A 19,073-nucleotide genomic window follows, 5' to 3' on the forward strand; every position below is an offset into this window, starting at 1 on the left:
CACATCACCCTCCTCACTCTGCCCAGCACAACAGTGTGGAACAACACCTCCTCACATCACCCTCCTCACTCTGCCCAGCACAACACAGTGTGGAACACCACCTCCTCACATCACCCACCTCAACACAGTGTGGAACAACACCTCCTCACATCACCCTCCTCACTCTGCCCAGCACAACAGTGTGGAACAACACCTCCTCACATCACCCTCCTCACTCTGCCCAGCAGAACAGTGTGGAACACCACCTCCTCACATCACCCACCTCAACACAGTGTGGAACAACACCTCCTCACATCACCCTCCTCACTCTGCCCAGCACAACAGTGTGGAACAACACCTCCTCACATCACCCTCCTCACTCTGCCCAGCACAACACAGTGTGGAACACCACCTCCTCACATCACCCTCCTCACTCTGCCCAGCACAACAGTGTGGAACAACACCTCCTCACATTACCCACCTCAACACAGTGTGGAACAACACCTCACATCACCCTCCTCACTCTGCCCAGCACAACAGTGTGGAACAACACCTCACATCACCCTCCTCACTCTGTCCAGCACAACAGTGTGGAACAACACCTCCTCACATTACCCACCTCAACACAGTGTGGAACAACACCTCACATCACCCTCCTCACTCTGCCCAGCACAACAGTGTGGAACAACACCTCACATCACCCTCCTCACTCTGTCCAGCACAACACAGTGTGGAACACCACCTCCTCACATCACCCTCCTCACTCTGCCCAGCAGAACAGTGTGGAACACCACCTCCTCACATCACCCACCTCAACACAGTGTGGAACAACACCTCCTCACATCACCCTCCACACTCTGCCCAGCACAACACAGTATGTAAAAAACAGACTTTCCAAGTGCCCAGCAACCTAACGAATACTAATGAAATCAATAAATTATTTAAAAAATGTATTTAACCTATTATTTAACTAGGTAAGTAAGTTAAGAACAAATTCCTATTTACAATGACGGCCATTGTTCTGTGGCAGAACGACAGATTTTGACCTTTTCAGCTTGGGGGATTTGATCCAGCAACCTTTCGGTTACTAGTCCTAAACTCTAACTACTAGGCTACCTGCCATCCCGAATGTTCATAATCATTTGTCACAGTGAAGCCCCACTCCCCTCCCCCCACTTCTACCCCCCTGCGCTGTATCCCGGCGAGTTTCGAAGAACACCAGTGTGAATGCCTGCCTGTCCTTGTTCGTGCCCAGGCTAAAAGATTCAGGCCCATTGTGCAGCGCCTAATTGCTTAAAAAAGCATGAATGCATGTACTTTATATCGAGCCAAATATTTCCAGTCCTCACCCCTTCCTCTTTAATGCTGTTGCACAGAGCGGGGGGGGGGGGGGACAATGTAATTACTGGTGGCCACATCAGGGGACTGAGGTTTATTAGAGTGACTGAAGTGTCAAGAATATGTAATTAAAAGTGAAAGGGGCCACAGTGGAGAAAGGAGGCCCAGTGGCGAGGGCGGGCGACGTCTTAAATATTTCACACCCTTCCCCTGCCCCCTTCCTCAACACAAATGCCTTTAATTCACCCAGACAGTATCTGTTTGTGTACAAAAGACCCAGGCGTGCAGAAAGAAAGGGGATTCGGGCAAATTCCTGCTGGATTTTTGGCACCTCGCCTAGGGCCATGTGGCAAAGACAATATCAGAGGGAAAGAGTTGACAGTCCATTTAAAACACAACGGTGACCTGGACAAGTCATTATTTACATGTGTTAAGAAATTACTGGTCAAACAAAAATGGAGGAAAACCAATCAGTTTTTTCAGAGACTGTGGCCTGTCTTGCACAATATCATCCTGCTATTCCCTGGAGGGTCATGTAACACTGGGCCATACGGAGCCCTTCTCTCACCCAGACACAACTAAAAGCTATGAGGGGGAAATGCCGGCTGTGGTCCGTGGGTCACTAACTGAGGTGACTGGCCCCATGCAGGCCCACTTCCCGGGGTCGAGAAAGACCAGTAGACTGGGGTTTTCTTATTTACAGTACTTAGGCCAAGCTCTGCCAGACTAGGGAGAATGACTCCAGTGCAAACAGGCCCTTGCTTAAACAAATTGCATCATTTTCCACATTGGATGCCATCACACCCTGGCAGAAGAGCACTCTTCCTTTACACCCCCACTCCTCCGGGCCGCTATCCCCCCACTTCTCCTGTCCCTGTCGCCCATGACCTCTGTGGCCACTCGGGCTTTAATCCGTCTCCATGCTGCACTAACCGGCTCTCCACGGCTGTAAAGTAAGGGAGTTAGGCGGGGGTGGTAGATTGAGGGAGGGAGGGGTAGACGTGGAGAAGGGGAGACATCTTAATTAACAGACAGCAGGGAAAGCTAACCGACAGCCCCTCCAGACAGACAGAGACAGGCAGACACCCTCTGAACATTGCACCCGGTCAGACTGGTGGTAGAGACCCCATAAGTCAGACACAGGCCAATGGGGAAAGACGCGTTTGGAGCTTATCAGGTCTCCATTGTGTGTAAAGGATGTCAATTCGGAGACAGAAAGGAGGTTTAGAAAAAAAACAGCCAGGTTAATTGCAGTCCTCTCTGTCTCGCTTTTTGTTTGTTGGTGCAAAGTAAACCTAAGTTAACCTATTTAAGCTTAGAAATACTTAAGCATTGACTTTACTATGAATGAAAATGTGCCCCAGACAAACATGATGCATAAAACATGATGCATAAAAGTGGAAAATTATGGAATTGTTGAGACAATGTTCCTTTAACGTTCTTCAATGCAGCATAAACGGACACATGACCTACCTTGGTGTTGAAGCCCATGGCATTCTGGGAGGTTTTGTAGAGTTCCGGGTACTTCAGCATGTTCTCTTTCCTGCATGAACGCTCAAATATGCCCAGCGTGAGAGGAGGCAGAGCAGTGAAAATCTAAACACAAACACACTAATGTCAACATATCCCCTGACAAAACTCAGAAATGAGGATAAAGGTAGTAAACTCAGAATCCAAGCAGATTAAATTAACGGCCTGTTAGCAAAAACCGTATTAGATACAATTTTAGATGGGAATTCTATCATTCCACAGTGAATAACTCAACAAAAGCCAGGGTTTTTATAATGGCAAGGACCTTCAAGACGTTATTGATTCCATTACTTTGTTAGTGAAAACAAGGAGACACTAATGATGTCCTATTAAGATACATGTCTGGAAAGAGACCATTTGCTCACTATGATCAACAACATGAGATTATTCATCCTGTCCATTAGACAGGTCATCCCCAGTTCATCAAACATTTGGGATAGCATGTAATCTAGTGGTTAAGAGCGCTGGGCCAAAAATCTGTCGATTTCCCTTGAGCAAGGCCCTTAACCATAGCAAATTACAGGAGCAATTAAGGTTAAGAGCGTCTGCTAAATTGACAAACCTTTTTAATTTTTTTATGTGATCATAAAACATTTTGGGGAGGAAACAGTGTACACAGCATCATTGAAAACACACAAAAATGCTTCACTTTTGCATTGATGGTCATATGCTGAAGTTATGACTGACTGATTTTATTGAGTGGAGGCTGTTGAGTGTTTAGCACTTTTGGGCTTTAATTTTAATTCGACACGCTCCGTCTTGGACAAACATCTGCAACGCCCTTACTAGTTAGCAGGTATTTCCGCGGCGCTAGTGTCATTTCTATGTGGTGCTGTAATGTTTCTCTCTGCAGAGAGAGACAGACGGTGAAGAGGAGTGAGAGAAGAAGTGAAAGGAGTGTCAGTATTGTACAGTATGGCCGTGGTGCCCTGCGGACTGGTGGGCCGCATTAGGACATGCTGCACTGCATAGGCTATATTCTCATTCAGGGTGCTAAGTATTGCCATGGGGGGGGGGGGGGGGGTTGCTCCTTCTGACAGACTGCCTGCCACAGAGCCACGGTTTATTGAGCAATTCTGAAAACAGCCAGAGCTGTGACTATGTTCTAATTTCTTGGTCGGTGACGAACTCACTTCCATTTGCGGGCCGTCAACGATGTGTGGGCAACTTCTCTCATCTCACTTCCTTCACTTTTTTTGTCTATGGACTTGGGTCCATCTTTAATAAACAGTATAATGCTACAAGTTGAAACCCAAACAATGCAATATTACATATTTTTTAGTTTGTGTTAAAAAAAAAAATCTTTCCATCCGTGCACTCACTTCATTTGACAAACGAGAAACATGGTCCACACACACCAACACAGTTGTGAAGAGGGCACGACAAAACCTCTTCCCCCTCAGGAGGCTGAAAAGATTTGGCATGGCACCGCAGACCCTCAAAAAGTTCTACAGCTGCACCATTGAGAGCATCTTGACTAGCTGCATCCCCGCTTGGTATGGCAACTGCTTGGCATCTGACTGCAAGGTGCTACAGAGTGTAGTGTGTACCGGACAGTACATCACTGGGGCCAAGCTCCCTGCCATCAAGGAACTCTACACCAGGCAGTGTCAGAGGAAGGCCCTAAAAATAGTCTAAAACTCCTAAAAATATTCTAAAACTCCAGTCACCAGGTCCTAGACTGTTCTCTCCGCTACCGCATGACAAGGGGAGCCGATGCACCAAATCTGGAACAAAAAGGACCCTGAACACCACCTACCCCCAAGCCATAAGTAGTTAAATAGTTAACCAAATAGCTATCTGGACTATCTGCATTGAACCTTTTTGCACAAACATTTTTGACTCACCACATACAATGCTGCTACTGTTAATAATCTGTCACATTCCTAGTTATACAGTGGGGCAAAAAAGTATTTCGTCAGCCACCAATTGTGCAAGTTCTCCCACTTAAAAATTTAATTTTCATCATAGGTACAACTTCAACTATGACAGACATTCCTCCATGCAGATCTCCTCTAGAGCAGTGATAGAAAATCTTTGGAGGGAGTTGAAAGTCCGTGTTGCCCAGCAACAGCCCCAAAACATCACTGCTCTAGAGGAGATCTGCATGGAGGAATGGGCCAATATACCAGCAACAGTGTGTGAAAACCGTGTGAAGATTTACAGAAAAAGTTTGACCTCTGTCATTGCCAACAAAGGGTATATAACAAAATATTGAGAAACTTTTGTTATTGTCCAAATACTTATTTTCCACCATAATTTGCAAATAAATTCATTAAAATTCCTACAATGGTATTTTCTGGATTTTTTTTCCCTCATTTTGTCTGTCATAGTTGAAGTGTACCTAAGATGAAAATTACAGGCCTCATCTTTTTAAGTGGGAGAACTTGCACAATTGGTGGCTGACTAAATACTTTTTGCCCCACTGTATGTACATATCTACCTCAATTACCTTGTACCCCTGCACATCGACTTGGGACTGGCACCCCGTGTATATAGCAAAGCTATCGTTATTCATTATGAATATGTTATTACGCAATTTACTTTCCAATAATTTCTTTATTTTCTTTCTATCTGCATTGTTGGGAAGGGCCCATAAGCATTTCACTGTTAGTCCACACCTGTTGTTTACGAAGCACGTGACAAATACAATTTTGATTTGACATTGGTTCAATAGGAGGGGACCCAACACAGAACCCTGTGGGACACCAGTTGCTCAGAGCTGGTTGTGTGCTGCTCTATTCCACCGGTTCCTTTATAATTCACAAATGACCGCATTTACTAACTACACTCTTTAGTGGCATGCAAGGCTGTTGTTCTCACATTCGGTACATGGTTCGGGGCACGAGGGGAATATGGACTTGACAACAGGTCATAAATAAATGGGACATTTCCCGCAGTAAAGGGATCACGTTTGGAGTGCCATGGCAAATTAGTTTTCTTGCCAGAGAGCAACAGGGGAGGATAATTATATAACATGCGCTTCCACAGTAATGTAAATCACATTAGCACTCACCACATTGTACAGGCCGATGCACCAGCGCTCAAACAGAATCTGACCAGAGAATCCATTGACGAAGGCAAACCAGATCTGAAGGTGACAAAAAGGACATTATATGTGCAACATTGAAGAACAAAGGGACGTGAGGTAATTGTTATTAATGACACAGGTAAGATAAAAAAAAACACTTTTTCAGCTGTCACATTTATCTATTAGGTGTTTTTTCAAGCAGTAGATTGGGTTCCTTCATCAGTGATAGAAGTGCATGTGATCTTGCCCCCTCCTCCTTTTGAATGCATGCTTTCCATCACTGATAGTAATGGAGAGAGGTGCCCCCATTAGTCAATTAGCATCAGTCCATGGGTGTCCGAAGAGGATCTGCATATATCACACCATTACCCTCCATCCCTGATGGGACACTTTACTATCTAATGACAATAAAGAAACACATCACATTGACACCTACTGCACCAATACAATATCATTAATTCCTATAGTTTTAACTTCCGTTAAAATAATGTATTTCTATTAGGTATAATCAAAAAGACATCCTGACATTAAGTAATATGCTCCTTCCTAAAGGAATTGAAGAACATTTTTCCAGGCAATGTAAAAAGAGCTAGAATGAGTCTATAATCTAATATTGGTCCCTTTGAAGTTCTGACCTGTGCTCAACACATCATTAGTCTCTGAAGGCACTGCCTCTCAATCTTTGGGGGGGGGGGCAGGAGACAGGGACCAAGAATGACTGACTTAGTGGGAGTGGCAAAACGAAGCCTAAGAGATACCATTTCCACAGTGTAATATTTCCCATGGATTTAGCTCGAGATTACATATGAACATCTAGTATATCAAGCCCACCGTTTCCCTCCAATGAGCCAGCCAGCGATATCCAAGTGACAGCCAGCCTTAGTGATGAGGCAGGAGCCATGGGGTTGGACAGACTGGCTGGATAAAGACAGCCTTGGATCTGCTCACCGAGGGGGTAGGTGAAGATAACTAAGATTCATATGGTTTAGATGCATGTTATCACCTCATATCTTGATTAGTCAGACTTGTCTGGACACAGCTTCAACTGTCAGGCAAGAAACAAACTGCCACCGCTTTGGAATACAGGGAAGGGTAGATTTTGCTGGTTGTTGTCTAAAACAAACTACTACCGAAAAATACTACTTTTTGGAGAAATATCCAGAGACTGCAACGATAACACATTTTGTTATTGATGGTGGACTTGTTTTCATACAAACAACGTAAATCAATTTCCAACCATGTTAATTAAAGCATACGACAGGCACAGAAAGAAACAGCCTGTCTCTGTGTAATTGTGTGGACAGACAGTGGCGTTGGACAGACCCTCTCTGTTGGGTTGCTGTTCTGTGCCACGGCCAGGCTGCGAACATTTCCTCGCTTCATTTAACTGCATTATGAAGGACTGAATTACTACAAATTCTCAGTTGTTCGGACAAAGGGCCTCACCCGCCACCTCCACCCACTCTTTACATGCCAAATTCCCAACCCACCAGCCAGGACCTTCCCATTCAATCGAGCGAATGCGCAAAAATGTTCCCAAAACAAATGTCTGTCACCCGCTCACTCCTCCTGTTCATTCCCTTGGGCGAGGAGTGAAGCAAGTGTGTGTATGTGCGCTCCTAAACCATAAACCCCACCCCCTCTTCCAGCACCCAATCTTCCCATCATCAGGTGCATGCATTCAGTTGTACAACTGACTAGCTATCCCCTTTTCCTTTCCACCATGATGCTGCTTTTTAAAGTGGGGGACAGTGGTGGTCAACTCCTGTTTCTTTACACACACACAAGAACATGCGACTCCCCCGGAGGTGTCTGGCATTGTGCTCCCTCACATAGAGGAATCTGAATTTTTTGTGGAAGGGCGTGTAAGTAAACATTTCACGATAAAGTTTACACCTGATGTATTCGGAGCATGTGACATTTTGATTTGATTAAAGTCCCTTGTTACAGTACATCCATCAGAAATAAAATTGTGTTTAAGGGTCTGTCTTCACTAAATAATATATAGTCCCTGTTGCTACGGGTTACGGTGAGACGAGGCGAAAGGCATGGAGCAGGTTAAACCGGCAGTATGATGTGGCTGGCCTAGTGGGCGGGTCAAAGTGCTGAATTAATTAAGGGCCGGCTCAATGAGGGGCTCCGGGCTGATATATTGTTGTGCTAAGTTTAAAAAGAAGCCTATTCAGAGCATGCTGTAACAGCTTCTGCCTGAGTGTTTTGGCCTGGTCCTTCAGGTCCCACCAGCACCCCTCTCACCCGCTCTCTTGAGACAGATGCATTGATTCGCTCATTAGGGAAAGGTCCAGGCAGGGGTTTTTCCTTCTTATTTTTTCCCCTCAGCAGAGGGCTGCGGTTGACCTCTCCCAGTGCACATTTGGAAAAACAGATCGGAGGAAGGAAGAAAAGCAAGCCGCCAATAAAGAAGGTCCCTGGTAATTCATCAGCAGAATCAAAAATCAATGATTCTGAGACGCCGTTCCACAGCTCCGTAGGCGTCTCTGTGGGAAGAAGTGGGTGGAGGGAGAGAGAGGAGTGACATTTGTCCTCAACAAAATCACAGCACTCTTTGCCCCTATGCAGAACCCATGAAAAAATACCAACAGACTCCTTATCTCCCATATAAAAAGGCAAAGGAGAAAGAGGGATGAAGAAACAGGAGCTAGTAAATATGCTGGAAATATGTGGTGCTAAACAGGAGGGCACCCTGTGTTACAATGCTGGAATGCTGGATGGGGCCCTGGTTTGTGGATGTATTCACAGTGTGGCACCAGTCAGCAGGCTGTGCTCTGCACTAGGGGAGCCCTCCTCTCTCGAGCTTGAGGCGTTCTCCAGGTTTTCTGAGCCCCGCCAAATGAGCTTCTTGTAATTACCTCATAAATGCCACTTGTTCATCAGTCTCTCTGGGGCCACTTGACGACGTGTCAATCAAACCAAGTAGGCCTAGCTAGACCAAACATTTGAATGAAGTCACTATGGCAACATCATTGAAAAGGTATCTTCTTTGATTGTGGCTCATCCTTCCATTTTTTCTAATAGTTTTTGTTTAGTTGGTTTATCTTTGCAAAGATTATAGACAGAGGAAAGTACCGTAAGACTGCTGCTGCGTTAAATATCCTTTGGCATGTGTGTAACATCTTTAGAGTATCTTCAGCTCCCTTATTTCCCCCGTAATGTTCTGATCATTATGGTCTTCCTCCAACTAAACCTCACAAAGTTATGGAAAAGTTAAGTCCTGTCAATTTAGAGTTCTCCCTCTGAATGAGTGTCCTGTCAGAAAAAGACAGCTCATTAGCTGGGGGGAGAGAGACTATGAGAAACCTTACTGGGGCATTGAATGGCAGCCCCACCTGTCCCTCCCTCACTTTCTGACTCTCAATTAACCTCCATCCATCCAGGCTCCCAAAAAAACAGCAATTATAAACACAGCTGCTGCTCCCACCACCAGACATCTGTATATAATGACAAGACGGTCATGTCTCCGCCCTAACCAACGGGAGTCATTGTCCCAAATAGGGGGTAGGCACGCGACAAGCTTAGGTCCAAAATAAGCCCATAGAAATGCATTGGGCATACTTTGGACAGATTTGGGCGAGAATGAAAACTCTCGCTTCGCCTCTTCCTCTCGGTCTACACTGACATTTCCCTACAATGGCCTTGAAAAACCCTTTCCCCCCTCTATGCTTTTGAAACCACCAAAGGTTAATGCTAGGCAGTAAAGGAGAGAACAGAACAAGTGAGACCAGAGGCCAGGTCAGGCTACAGTCCTCTATTCAATCTCTTAGCCATGCTATTCAGTTTTTAATGCACACTGAAACAGACAATGTTCTCAGAGAAAAGTGAAAATGACCCTTTTCTACTTTTCTCCCGCTTTCTTATTCAAGGACATGGTCTGGGAGCAGAAGAGTAAAAACATGTGCCTACAAAAGTAAACCTATTAGTGCAACAAATGTAACTTTTAGCCCTCCCCTGGGTTGCTAGTGTCTTGGCTGTCAGACCCTTACAAAACAGGGGTGTTTTATACTATACAAAGCAGCAAAACAGTGAAGAAAATCCTCTATTGTGTATATGAATCCCCTGAAGGAGGGTACAGAGAAGAGGGGGGAGTTACATTTTCAGGGTGTTAACAAAAGGTGTGCTGGGAAGTGACTCGCCTTGTGGACAAGCGGAGAGAAACAACCTGCTTATGAAAAGGGAAATGGTATATTTGAAAGCGCTGGTGGCTGGACACAAGAGGCTAAATAAAGGGGGGGGGGGGGGGGCTCACTAGTCAAGTCCATGGATCATTTACATAAAAGAATGAGAGAGGGTCATATGGCCTGGTGTGTGATTAGAACTTCTGGTCTTCTGCATTCATGTCAACATGTTTGCCAACTATTTCAAGTTCAAAGAGTGTTTCCCAGTGGGTGCAACAAGATTACACCAAGGGGGCAAAAGCCAAGACAACATGAAAGGAATTAGCATTTACATTTAAATGTCTAATTTCTGACCATACTGTGTATTTGCCTCCAGCAGCGGCAGCCCTTGATTGCAATTTGAATTTAATTTTTGTTTCTCATTTACATTTGGTATTCTATACCTAAATGGTTTGACAGACATCCAAGCTGTACTTAGCGAGTACACTGAGTCAAAGGGAAATGGTGAACGAGACAATATTCAAGAATCTATGCGTCTATGATGCCCTATGAAAATGGGTTTCCTGTTGCGGTTGTTGTTTTCTTGGACATCAGTCTCTCAGAAGTCATGTCCCAACAGCGCAAAGTTAGAGGAAACCATTGAAAGACATGTTTTCTATAGTTGTGGGCCTTCATACAAAGACTAGATGCAGACATACTGGAATCCTTTGGGTTACGCCGAGATTTACCGCAGCACATAAACCAAAACCAAGATGAAAAAGGAGTTCAAAGATCAAGTGGCCCAGAAAAAGATGGCACATATTTCTGTACGGGTTGTGTCGCTTACAGCGTACAACCCTACGGTCTCTGTAATGCGCTGGGAGCATTTTTTCAGTAGTGGTGACATTCTCATGACATCATCAGGATGATTGGGCCCAGAAGACCCTTGTCTAATCTTCCAGTGCGCCTGGGAGCACACAGTGATGTCTCACTCAGGGGGAGAGGGGAGTGTGTCTGTATCACTGGCTCCCCAGAGGGACAGACATTTCAGGCACAAGGATTGCCAGCCAAAAGAAAAAATGTTGTTGAAAAAAGTATTGAGAGATGAGAACTGAGTTTATTTAGAATGTTTCCTTACTGTGGGGACATCAGACTTTATATATATTAGTCATACCAAAAGCGAATTGGCCGCTTCACTGCTTCAGAGACTTTCAGAAAAACATTGAGCTGTTCCAGAGGTGCAACTTCCTTCAGTCAAGTGTGTTGGGCTATAGATGAAAGCGTCCAAGCACCCTGTGATAAAGTTGGTGCTGATAGCAAAGCCCTCAGCTTGTCAGGTCACTCTTGTTGGTAGATCTGAAGCTGCTATCAGCACGAGGTCTGGATTCTGTCAAATGCCATCCCAGACCACAGAGGCCAGGAGGTTTAACATGGTGAGCAGTATTCCTATTATCTATACTGCAGCTTTCTAAAAACCGGCAATGGATTCTTGGCAACTGGGTGTCAGTAAAGCGGAATATACATGGAATCTGTTTTATTCATGTTATATTTTTCTGTACATAGACAGAGACAAATTGGCAAACTAGCATACAGGGCATAGGCCTAGTCATAAAAATATACTAAAGAGGAAAATCCCTTCACTTTAAGCTGGTAATGTCATGCGGAAAATCCACCTTTTATATACCAATCTAGTTTACTGCCTTACCACTGCCCTTGGAACCCTACTGAGGCTGTTCGTGTCGAGAGCTGCATGACTTACCTCGATGATGTACAGGACAATGTTCTTGTAGAAGCAATACAGGATACACTTGGATACGCGGTTGTAATTCCAGGCGCCGTGGACCAGCAAAAGATTCTTCAAGTATTTGAACTGCGTGGGAGGGAAGGGAGGAGAAGGGCCAAGATAAATGAATAACCTAAAAGTTGTAAGACAGGCATTATACAGTTTATATACAGAGTGTTCCTGGACAACCCAGGACCGGGGTTATGCCTTGAGAAAAAAAACAGCATTTGAGAGGAACTCTTGGATTAAATAAAGGAACAATCTTATCATGGTTTGAAAGCAGGAAACTGAAGGGCCAGAGGGGAGTTGAGGGCAAGGTCTTCACGGACACATTCCAGGCATTTTTCACAGTTTAATACAGCTTGGGCTTAGTTTTGCCGTAAGTTGTTGAAAAGGGGAGAGGCAGAGAGGGGGAACACTCTCCCATGGCTCAACATAATACTTTAATGGGTTTCTGATAATCCTACTATTTGGGGCATGCGGCGGACGTCATATTCGTGTAATCGCTTTTTGATAACGTTGAATAGATTGAGATGGTTGCTCTTGGGGAACTGTTTTGTCTTGGTTACCGTCAAGCTTAGCTTTTAGAAACAATGCACATACTGTAACGCTGCTGTAGGGAAGCTCAACATCTCATCCTGTTTTCCAGTTCTATGGACCTTGAGTTGTATGTAACTTTAAGTAAATTACTTTTATGTAACATATAGGCCTTTATGAAGTCAAACGTTAACAGAATTGTGATTATTTTAACGGCCAAGTCGTCTTTCAGAGAAACAGTAGGGAGGAGACTGTATTCCATAGCAAATTAAAACGTTTAAGGGGATTCTGCTCTGCTGACTCCTGGCACTCTGGGATCAAACGGCCTGTATTCCCACAGCCATGAGCTGATGACGGATGGACAGCAGAGGTGCCTGGGCCCTGAACTTCATTCAGCTGATCTCAGAACAAGTTTCACAGTGCTGTTTGTAGATCTCAACCACATAGAACTAGAATATATAGATGACCTCACAAAATAGATTTCTAAGTAAATGGACAGTATTGTACTGTGCATTGTATTCAGGTAGTGTAATGCTGAACTGTCTTGCTATGCAGCTACAGTCTATATATAAATATATACATTTGGAGTGAGTCTGGACAGGTCTGTGGCCTGTATAGTACAATTCAAGGAAATATATATTACAACTGCAAAGGTCGATTTTATTGCACAGTAAATTGAAGAAAGAACATTGATACATGCCAATGAGGGTGAAACACGCCTGGAAGCTAATTCGATACGTTACCGGGATGCAACCTAAACCGATTAAATGAAGCCTTCTGCATTCGTCATTCTAAATGTCATGTAGATAGATAATGGGGGCACTTAAGACAAGACAGTCTTTGTCAGAGTAATCCGATGCTATGGAGACAGCATTGTGCTTTAGTGAACTGGCCCTGTGGCTATATGTACAGGCATAGGCAGCACATACCACGAAATAATGGAAGGAGACCGAAGAAAAACAACCCATGATGCAGTAGATAACGATGCAGTAGATAAACCCTGTCGCTTTTGTTACCGGCACAATGCTGCTTATGCAAGATGATTTTCGGACAAACTGGTTACTGAAGAAGTAATGCGTATACATTAGGATTTTCAAGATCGGGTTTCTATATCGGTTCCTAACTGTGGCTATAGAATGAGGTGTGAACAGCGCCCTGCTGCTGCTCACCTGGGTAAACTAAGATGACCCATCTGATCCAGTGATACTAGCATACCTGCACAAAGTAAACCCCTTGAACCCTAACACTCCTTCCAAACTCCTCCCATGTGGGAGTAATGAGATGCCCCTAGACGGGGTCAAGTTGACATTTCCCCCACTAATGGTTAATGTTAGGATTGGGGGAGGGGAAGCTGATCCTAGATGTGTACCTTGGAGAAACTTCACTCCGGAGCCCTCACCTGTGCGATAGAGTAGTCGGAGGAGTTGGCGGCCTGCAGGCCCTCGTTGCCAGAGATTCCCACGCCCACGTGTGCCGTCTGGATCATTCCCACATCGTTGGCGCCGTCACCGATGGCGAGTGTGATCACCTTCACCTGCTTCTTCACCATCTCCACCACCTCAGACTTCTGCAGTGGAGACACCCTAAAGGAGAGTAGGAAGTGACGCAGGACGTTAGAATGAGATGGGATATGCTTGGTTTTACTGTCCGTTTTCATGGAAATTCATATTTTTTTGGGAGTCTGCAAAACAGATGACACTTTCAGCCATTTTCCAGAACTGACCAGTCTAAGCGAGGTGCAGACATCTAGACAATGCGGATTAATACAAAAGAAAGCATTCTGTATATTTCATCACGTAATGCTTTCCTCAAACTAAAGAACAAAGGGAGTAACAAAGGTGGGTTGGTGCCGAGTCGACTTACAACAAAACACAAGGCCGAGGCTGTACTCGAAACGACGTCTTTCAAACAATGTCGCTTTAGGTATTACACAAGCAATTTCAAATTTTCTGGATGATAATTCGACGAATTCCCCGTGTCTGCGGATCTCATCCACCCCTGACCCCTGGCTGACCTCCATGGCTGCCTGCAAAACCACTCGTCATGTGATGGATCTCCCACTTCTTGTGGTCCCTCCTTTTTCGAGCTCTCCAACTTTTACCCCAGAAATGACAGGCTGAGTCTTACAGGCTTCCGGAGCTCCAAGCTACAGAGCTTTCTTTGCCTTGGCCCGGGTCGAAGATATGGAATGCATCCAAAATGGCACCCTATTCCCTATATAGTGCAATATTTCTGACCAGGGCTCTATATAGGGAATAGGGTGCCATTTGAGATGCACTCCATGATGTACAGCTACAGTACAAAAACTCTCAAGAGAAGGTGTTGGAAACTGGATGTCGTGGTTAGGACTAGCCCAACCCTGTGAGACAGGTTTTTTCTACATGCCTGAAGAGACCTCCTTGGTCATCTCCCAAGGTCTGTTAGCGCTCAGGGTGCTGTATAACGAGAGAAAGTAGCACAAACAAAAGCTCATGACTTGTATTGGATCACGGCAGTGTGGCATCTGTATGTAGTTTGTTGTCCCTAAGACACGTGGCACTCATGTCTGTCCAGACCTCTTCACAGCCTCCTGAGCACTCCAGTACTTTATTTATGAGGCAAGTGCAAATCAACACACGCCGGTACCTTCGTAATTCTAACGTTAGCATTTGGGGGACAACCTCAGGTTTTAAATTGCTCTTGTAAAATACATGAATTGCACACTAAATGATTACCTTTCAGGGCAGAGCATAAACCTTTGAATGCTCAGGTTTGCCCTGATTTGCTCCTACGGTACATTAGAATAAAATTGTACGCCGATTTAATGCCAACTGAACTAACAACTTTGGGATTCTCTGTACTTGGAGTCTTGGTTCTCAGTTCTCTCAACAGGAAACTAACACTGGTTCTACACTGGTTCTAACACACTGGTTCTAACACTTTTCGAACAGTAAATGGGGAACTTATGAACTTGAATGTACTATGTACACATCCTATAGTGTAATGCTGTTATAGGTGACTGGGCCTTACCTGCAGCATATCACGGCTTTACAGGACAAGGCAAGGTCTAGGAAGTACTGCCGTGCTCCAAATGTGAGGGCGTATTTTAGCGTATTTCCGTCGATGATGAGAGCGAAATCGTTCTCCTTGTAAAGGGCGTCTCCCAGCATTCCACAGTGGTGGCTGAGGGTCTCCCTGGTTGCCTGAAAAGGCACACATTGTCTCATCATTAGAACTATCTAGACAGAATATATGATACAAATTACAATGAAGCAAATTAAATATAGTTATCAATTAAATGCTTTTGATAGAACACAATGCTAGGCAACCCTATTCTCCAGTGATTTCATTGACCTCATCATCGATCCCTTCATCATTTTTACAGTACTATGACATATGGTAAAGATTATTCAAACTTGCCAAGCCAATTTACATTTGCTAGATGATAGAACATCATAAGAAAATAAATATACACAACAATATATAAGGCATACTCTATTAGAAATGGTTTGATGGTTCATTTGGAAAAGCATAACGTCACACGGCATTAATACCAATAGCATAGGAAAGATAAAATAGGGATTCTACTCTCTCACTGCACAGTTCCATCTTTTTGTTCTCAGCAACCAAGTACTGTACATTTGTCTGGGTTTACGAGTAATTTTTCAGGAATGTCCCTAGCCAGCTGAATTTCTTCAAACTGGAAGCCAGGAATATTTCCATATGCTGATTAAACCTGGATGATTTTAATAACTGCCGACTTGAATAATATGGATACTACATTTACCCCTCTGTTGGTTTTATGTTTCAAACTCAGAGTTACTCTTCAAATGGCAAATATGGCCTTAAATAAGAGACTGTTATTCTAAGGCTTAGGGTGTGCTGGCGGATGGGTGGTGTTTGGCTTGGGAATGCACTGAACCTCTATATAATTTCCCCCATAAAGAGTGATTCCTCGGATCATCTGCTGGAGCGAAGGCTCGTATGTATGGGCTCCCGTGAGGACAGACACCCTAGACATATGTCATTGGGATCCACCATCCTCTGCGTTTCATGTCGGAAACCAAGAAGTGCATACCTAGATACGATTTCCACAGATCTCAGGTGAGTACTGTGCTTGAAAGCCCATTCGAAAGTTCTAAGTCATAACCTGGCTTGTGAGCGTCCTCGGAGGCCCCATATTTTATAAGTCCCTAAATCAATAAGGGCTGTTAAAAAGTTAAGCCCCTGCTCTCTCCACTCTCCGTTCTCTTATTAAGCTGCCGTAAAGCAGCTGTCCTGCATGTTTGACCTGTGTTTTACATGCCTATTGGACAGACTATCCAGACGCCCGGCCAAGAGGCGATTACTAAAACCCCAAACGGAGCAAAAGGTTTGGGACGTGAATGGATGCATTCTCGAGTCGTGTGTGATATAGTGCTATGATGACAAGCGATGTTGAAATGCCATAAATATTGAGGATGGCCAGGAAGATGAAGTGCCCTCTAATAGGGGCGGCTATAGCCAACATCCTGCACTCAGGAAAGCCCAGGATGGAGATGGACCTAGTCGTGGTGACATCATCTGTGCATCTGGAGAAAACTCCTCCAACCATTTCCCAGATGCCAAACCCATCAGGAAATGAAACCCCAAACAAGGATCCATTTCCAAGAGTGACCGGAACAGGTATGGATGTGCTTATAAAAGAGGATTGCGAGCATGAGGTTCTGGGGCCATGGGCTTGGTTAATGAAAATAAGATCTAAGACTGCATAAAACAACATGGATGAAACCTGATCATATTTATTTGGGCAGTAGGATACACTGCATCTCCTAGAGCAATGGTTCCCAAACTTTTTTACTCTGGCCTCACTTATTGGGGATCAACATTGTCCTGTATATTCTCCTGTATGACTAATAGCCCATAACTATGAAGTGACAAACGATTGTAAAGGGAAACTCATAAAGAAGGGTGGAAAGTCGCCCTGTTTGCCCATGGGAGTGGTAGACTCCGGCAGACTGGTGTGGTCTGAAGAGTGAGGTCAGTGTGTGAGACTCATAGGTATCCACTTCCGGCCGTGTACAAAGATCGAGGGCATGAACTGGGTTACGAGACCTAGGTGGGCCCTTCCACCCGAAGGTGGTCACACCTAACGCATTGAACAGATGGCTCGGTCGGGCATGAGCATTACGCAACGCAGGAGTGACCTAGTGGTCATGAATGAGGCTTGGGAAGGGTCCGTTGAGGAGGGTTAGATACCTAAGGGCACTGACAGGGCCATGCAACCCTCTTCTGGCATAACAAAGCTCTGAAACCCAAGCTTGAAGGACAATATTTGGAGAGAAAGGCCTCAGGTTTCAAAGCTGACCGACACACAGAGAGAGAGAGAGAGTGAGAGAAAGAGACAGATGGGGGGGCTAAAGAGGTAGAGAAATTGAACAAGAGAGAGGAGACAGGGAGGAGTGCAGCTGTCAGGATTTCTCCACATGAGTGTGCCCATTTCTTGATCGGGGCCATAAAAGGCCACACTGGCTTGCAAGCGCTGGGGTGTGCTGCGGTAACAGCTACATCATACAGTGAGCATAGTATCACATTTGATATCGGAATTAAACCATGGAACAATTTTTTTTTTAGATTTCTAACAGTGTGAACAGAGGGAACACTAATACATGGAAGCATGTGTACAGTACTAACTTTGTAAAGTATATGTCTGGGAACGTATGTGCTTGGATACAAGTGATTTATCACAAAATCACGATAACCACAAACAGTGCAGCCATTTGCTCAAGTGGGGTACCCATTCTCCCCCCCCCATTTCCACTGAGGTATTTTAGTGCTAATGCTACTTGTCTCCTTCTAAAGCCTCTTTGTTATGGCTATACTGACCAGTTCAGCCTATGTGACTAGGTTGTGTTTGGTTTAAGAGTGGCTAATCAAGACTTTGAGCTCCATTGTTGATGCAACTCTTGAGTGATGTAGCAAACATGACATGACACACTTGACAGGGATTCCGAGTTAGAGGACGTGTATCCATTAGTCTCGTACAGTTCTATACAACCTTGGACTGACCCAAAGAGGGGCATATCCGACCCAAAGAGGGGCATATCAGACACACAGATACATAAAGCACAGACCTATGCACATCCGTGCACATACCAACAACGACAACCCACGCAGGCACGCACACTACCCAGTCAGTGTGTTCTCCAGGCCCAGTGTTCAGCCATGGCAGCTCCATCAGTCAGTGTGTTCTCCAGGCCCGTGGAGGGGAGATTTAGCACCCCTCCCCGGGCCTGGAGAGATCTCGGGCCGCTTTCAAGCCTTCTAAAACTTCAGCCTCTCTTTGAGAACTGTTTCCAAACACGGAAAGGGGGGGCGCACTCCAATTACTCTCAGGCACAAAATGAGAAGAACTCCCATTCCCAGCAGCACAGCCGACAGGACCTCTGTTCATTGAGCCCGAATGAAGGGGGGAGAGAATTCTTCCATATTTTACAAGAAAACTTATAGGCATCTGCTGAGCCACAGGAGAATAGGAGCTGACATTTAGGCCATCCGCGTGTTTTATGCTTTATGAACGGCGGTGTCTGAAACTTCTCCTCTCTACCTCCATTTATCACGCTAACCAGCCGGGTTGACAGAGTGAAGGTCGTCGGTCATAGCTGTATCCCCTCCTCCATCACCTCTCTGCATCCCTCACTCCTGCTCCGGCACACTGGGCTCACACAGTGAGCGCTTCCTCCTCCGTCCTCTGCTCTGCTCCCTCGCTTCCTCTCCTGGAGTACAGCAGCAGTCTCTTTTCCAC

At 45.0% G+C, this 19,073-nt stretch overlaps 1 protein-coding gene across 8 annotated transcripts in view; it reads right to left on the minus strand.

Moving 5' to 3' along the window:
• Positions 1-19,073, minus strand: part of LOC123993554 (phospholipid-transporting ATPase IA-like) — a 197,570-nt gene that overhangs the window by 30,564 nt on the left and 147,933 nt on the right. For all 8 annotated transcript variants that reach the window (XM_046295834.1, XM_046295836.1, XM_046295831.1 and 5 more), the window contains 5 exons: positions 15,320-15,492; positions 13,710-13,893; positions 11,750-11,860; positions 5,864-5,938; positions 2,791-2,913 (listed from right to left, as the gene is read on the minus strand). In XM_046295834.1, the coding sequence (XP_046151790.1) occupies positions 2,791-2,913; positions 5,864-5,938; positions 11,750-11,860; positions 13,710-13,893; positions 15,320-15,492 (666 nt within the window). The remainder of the gene's footprint in view (positions 1-2,790; positions 2,914-5,863; positions 5,939-11,749; positions 11,861-13,709; positions 13,894-15,319; positions 15,493-19,073) is intronic.

This window comes from Oncorhynchus gorbuscha, linkage group LG13 (genome assembly GCF_021184085.1).
Source record: "Oncorhynchus gorbuscha isolate QuinsamMale2020 ecotype Even-year linkage group LG13, OgorEven_v1.0, whole genome shotgun sequence".
NCBI lineage: Eukaryota > Metazoa > Chordata > Actinopteri > Salmoniformes > Salmonidae > Oncorhynchus > Oncorhynchus gorbuscha.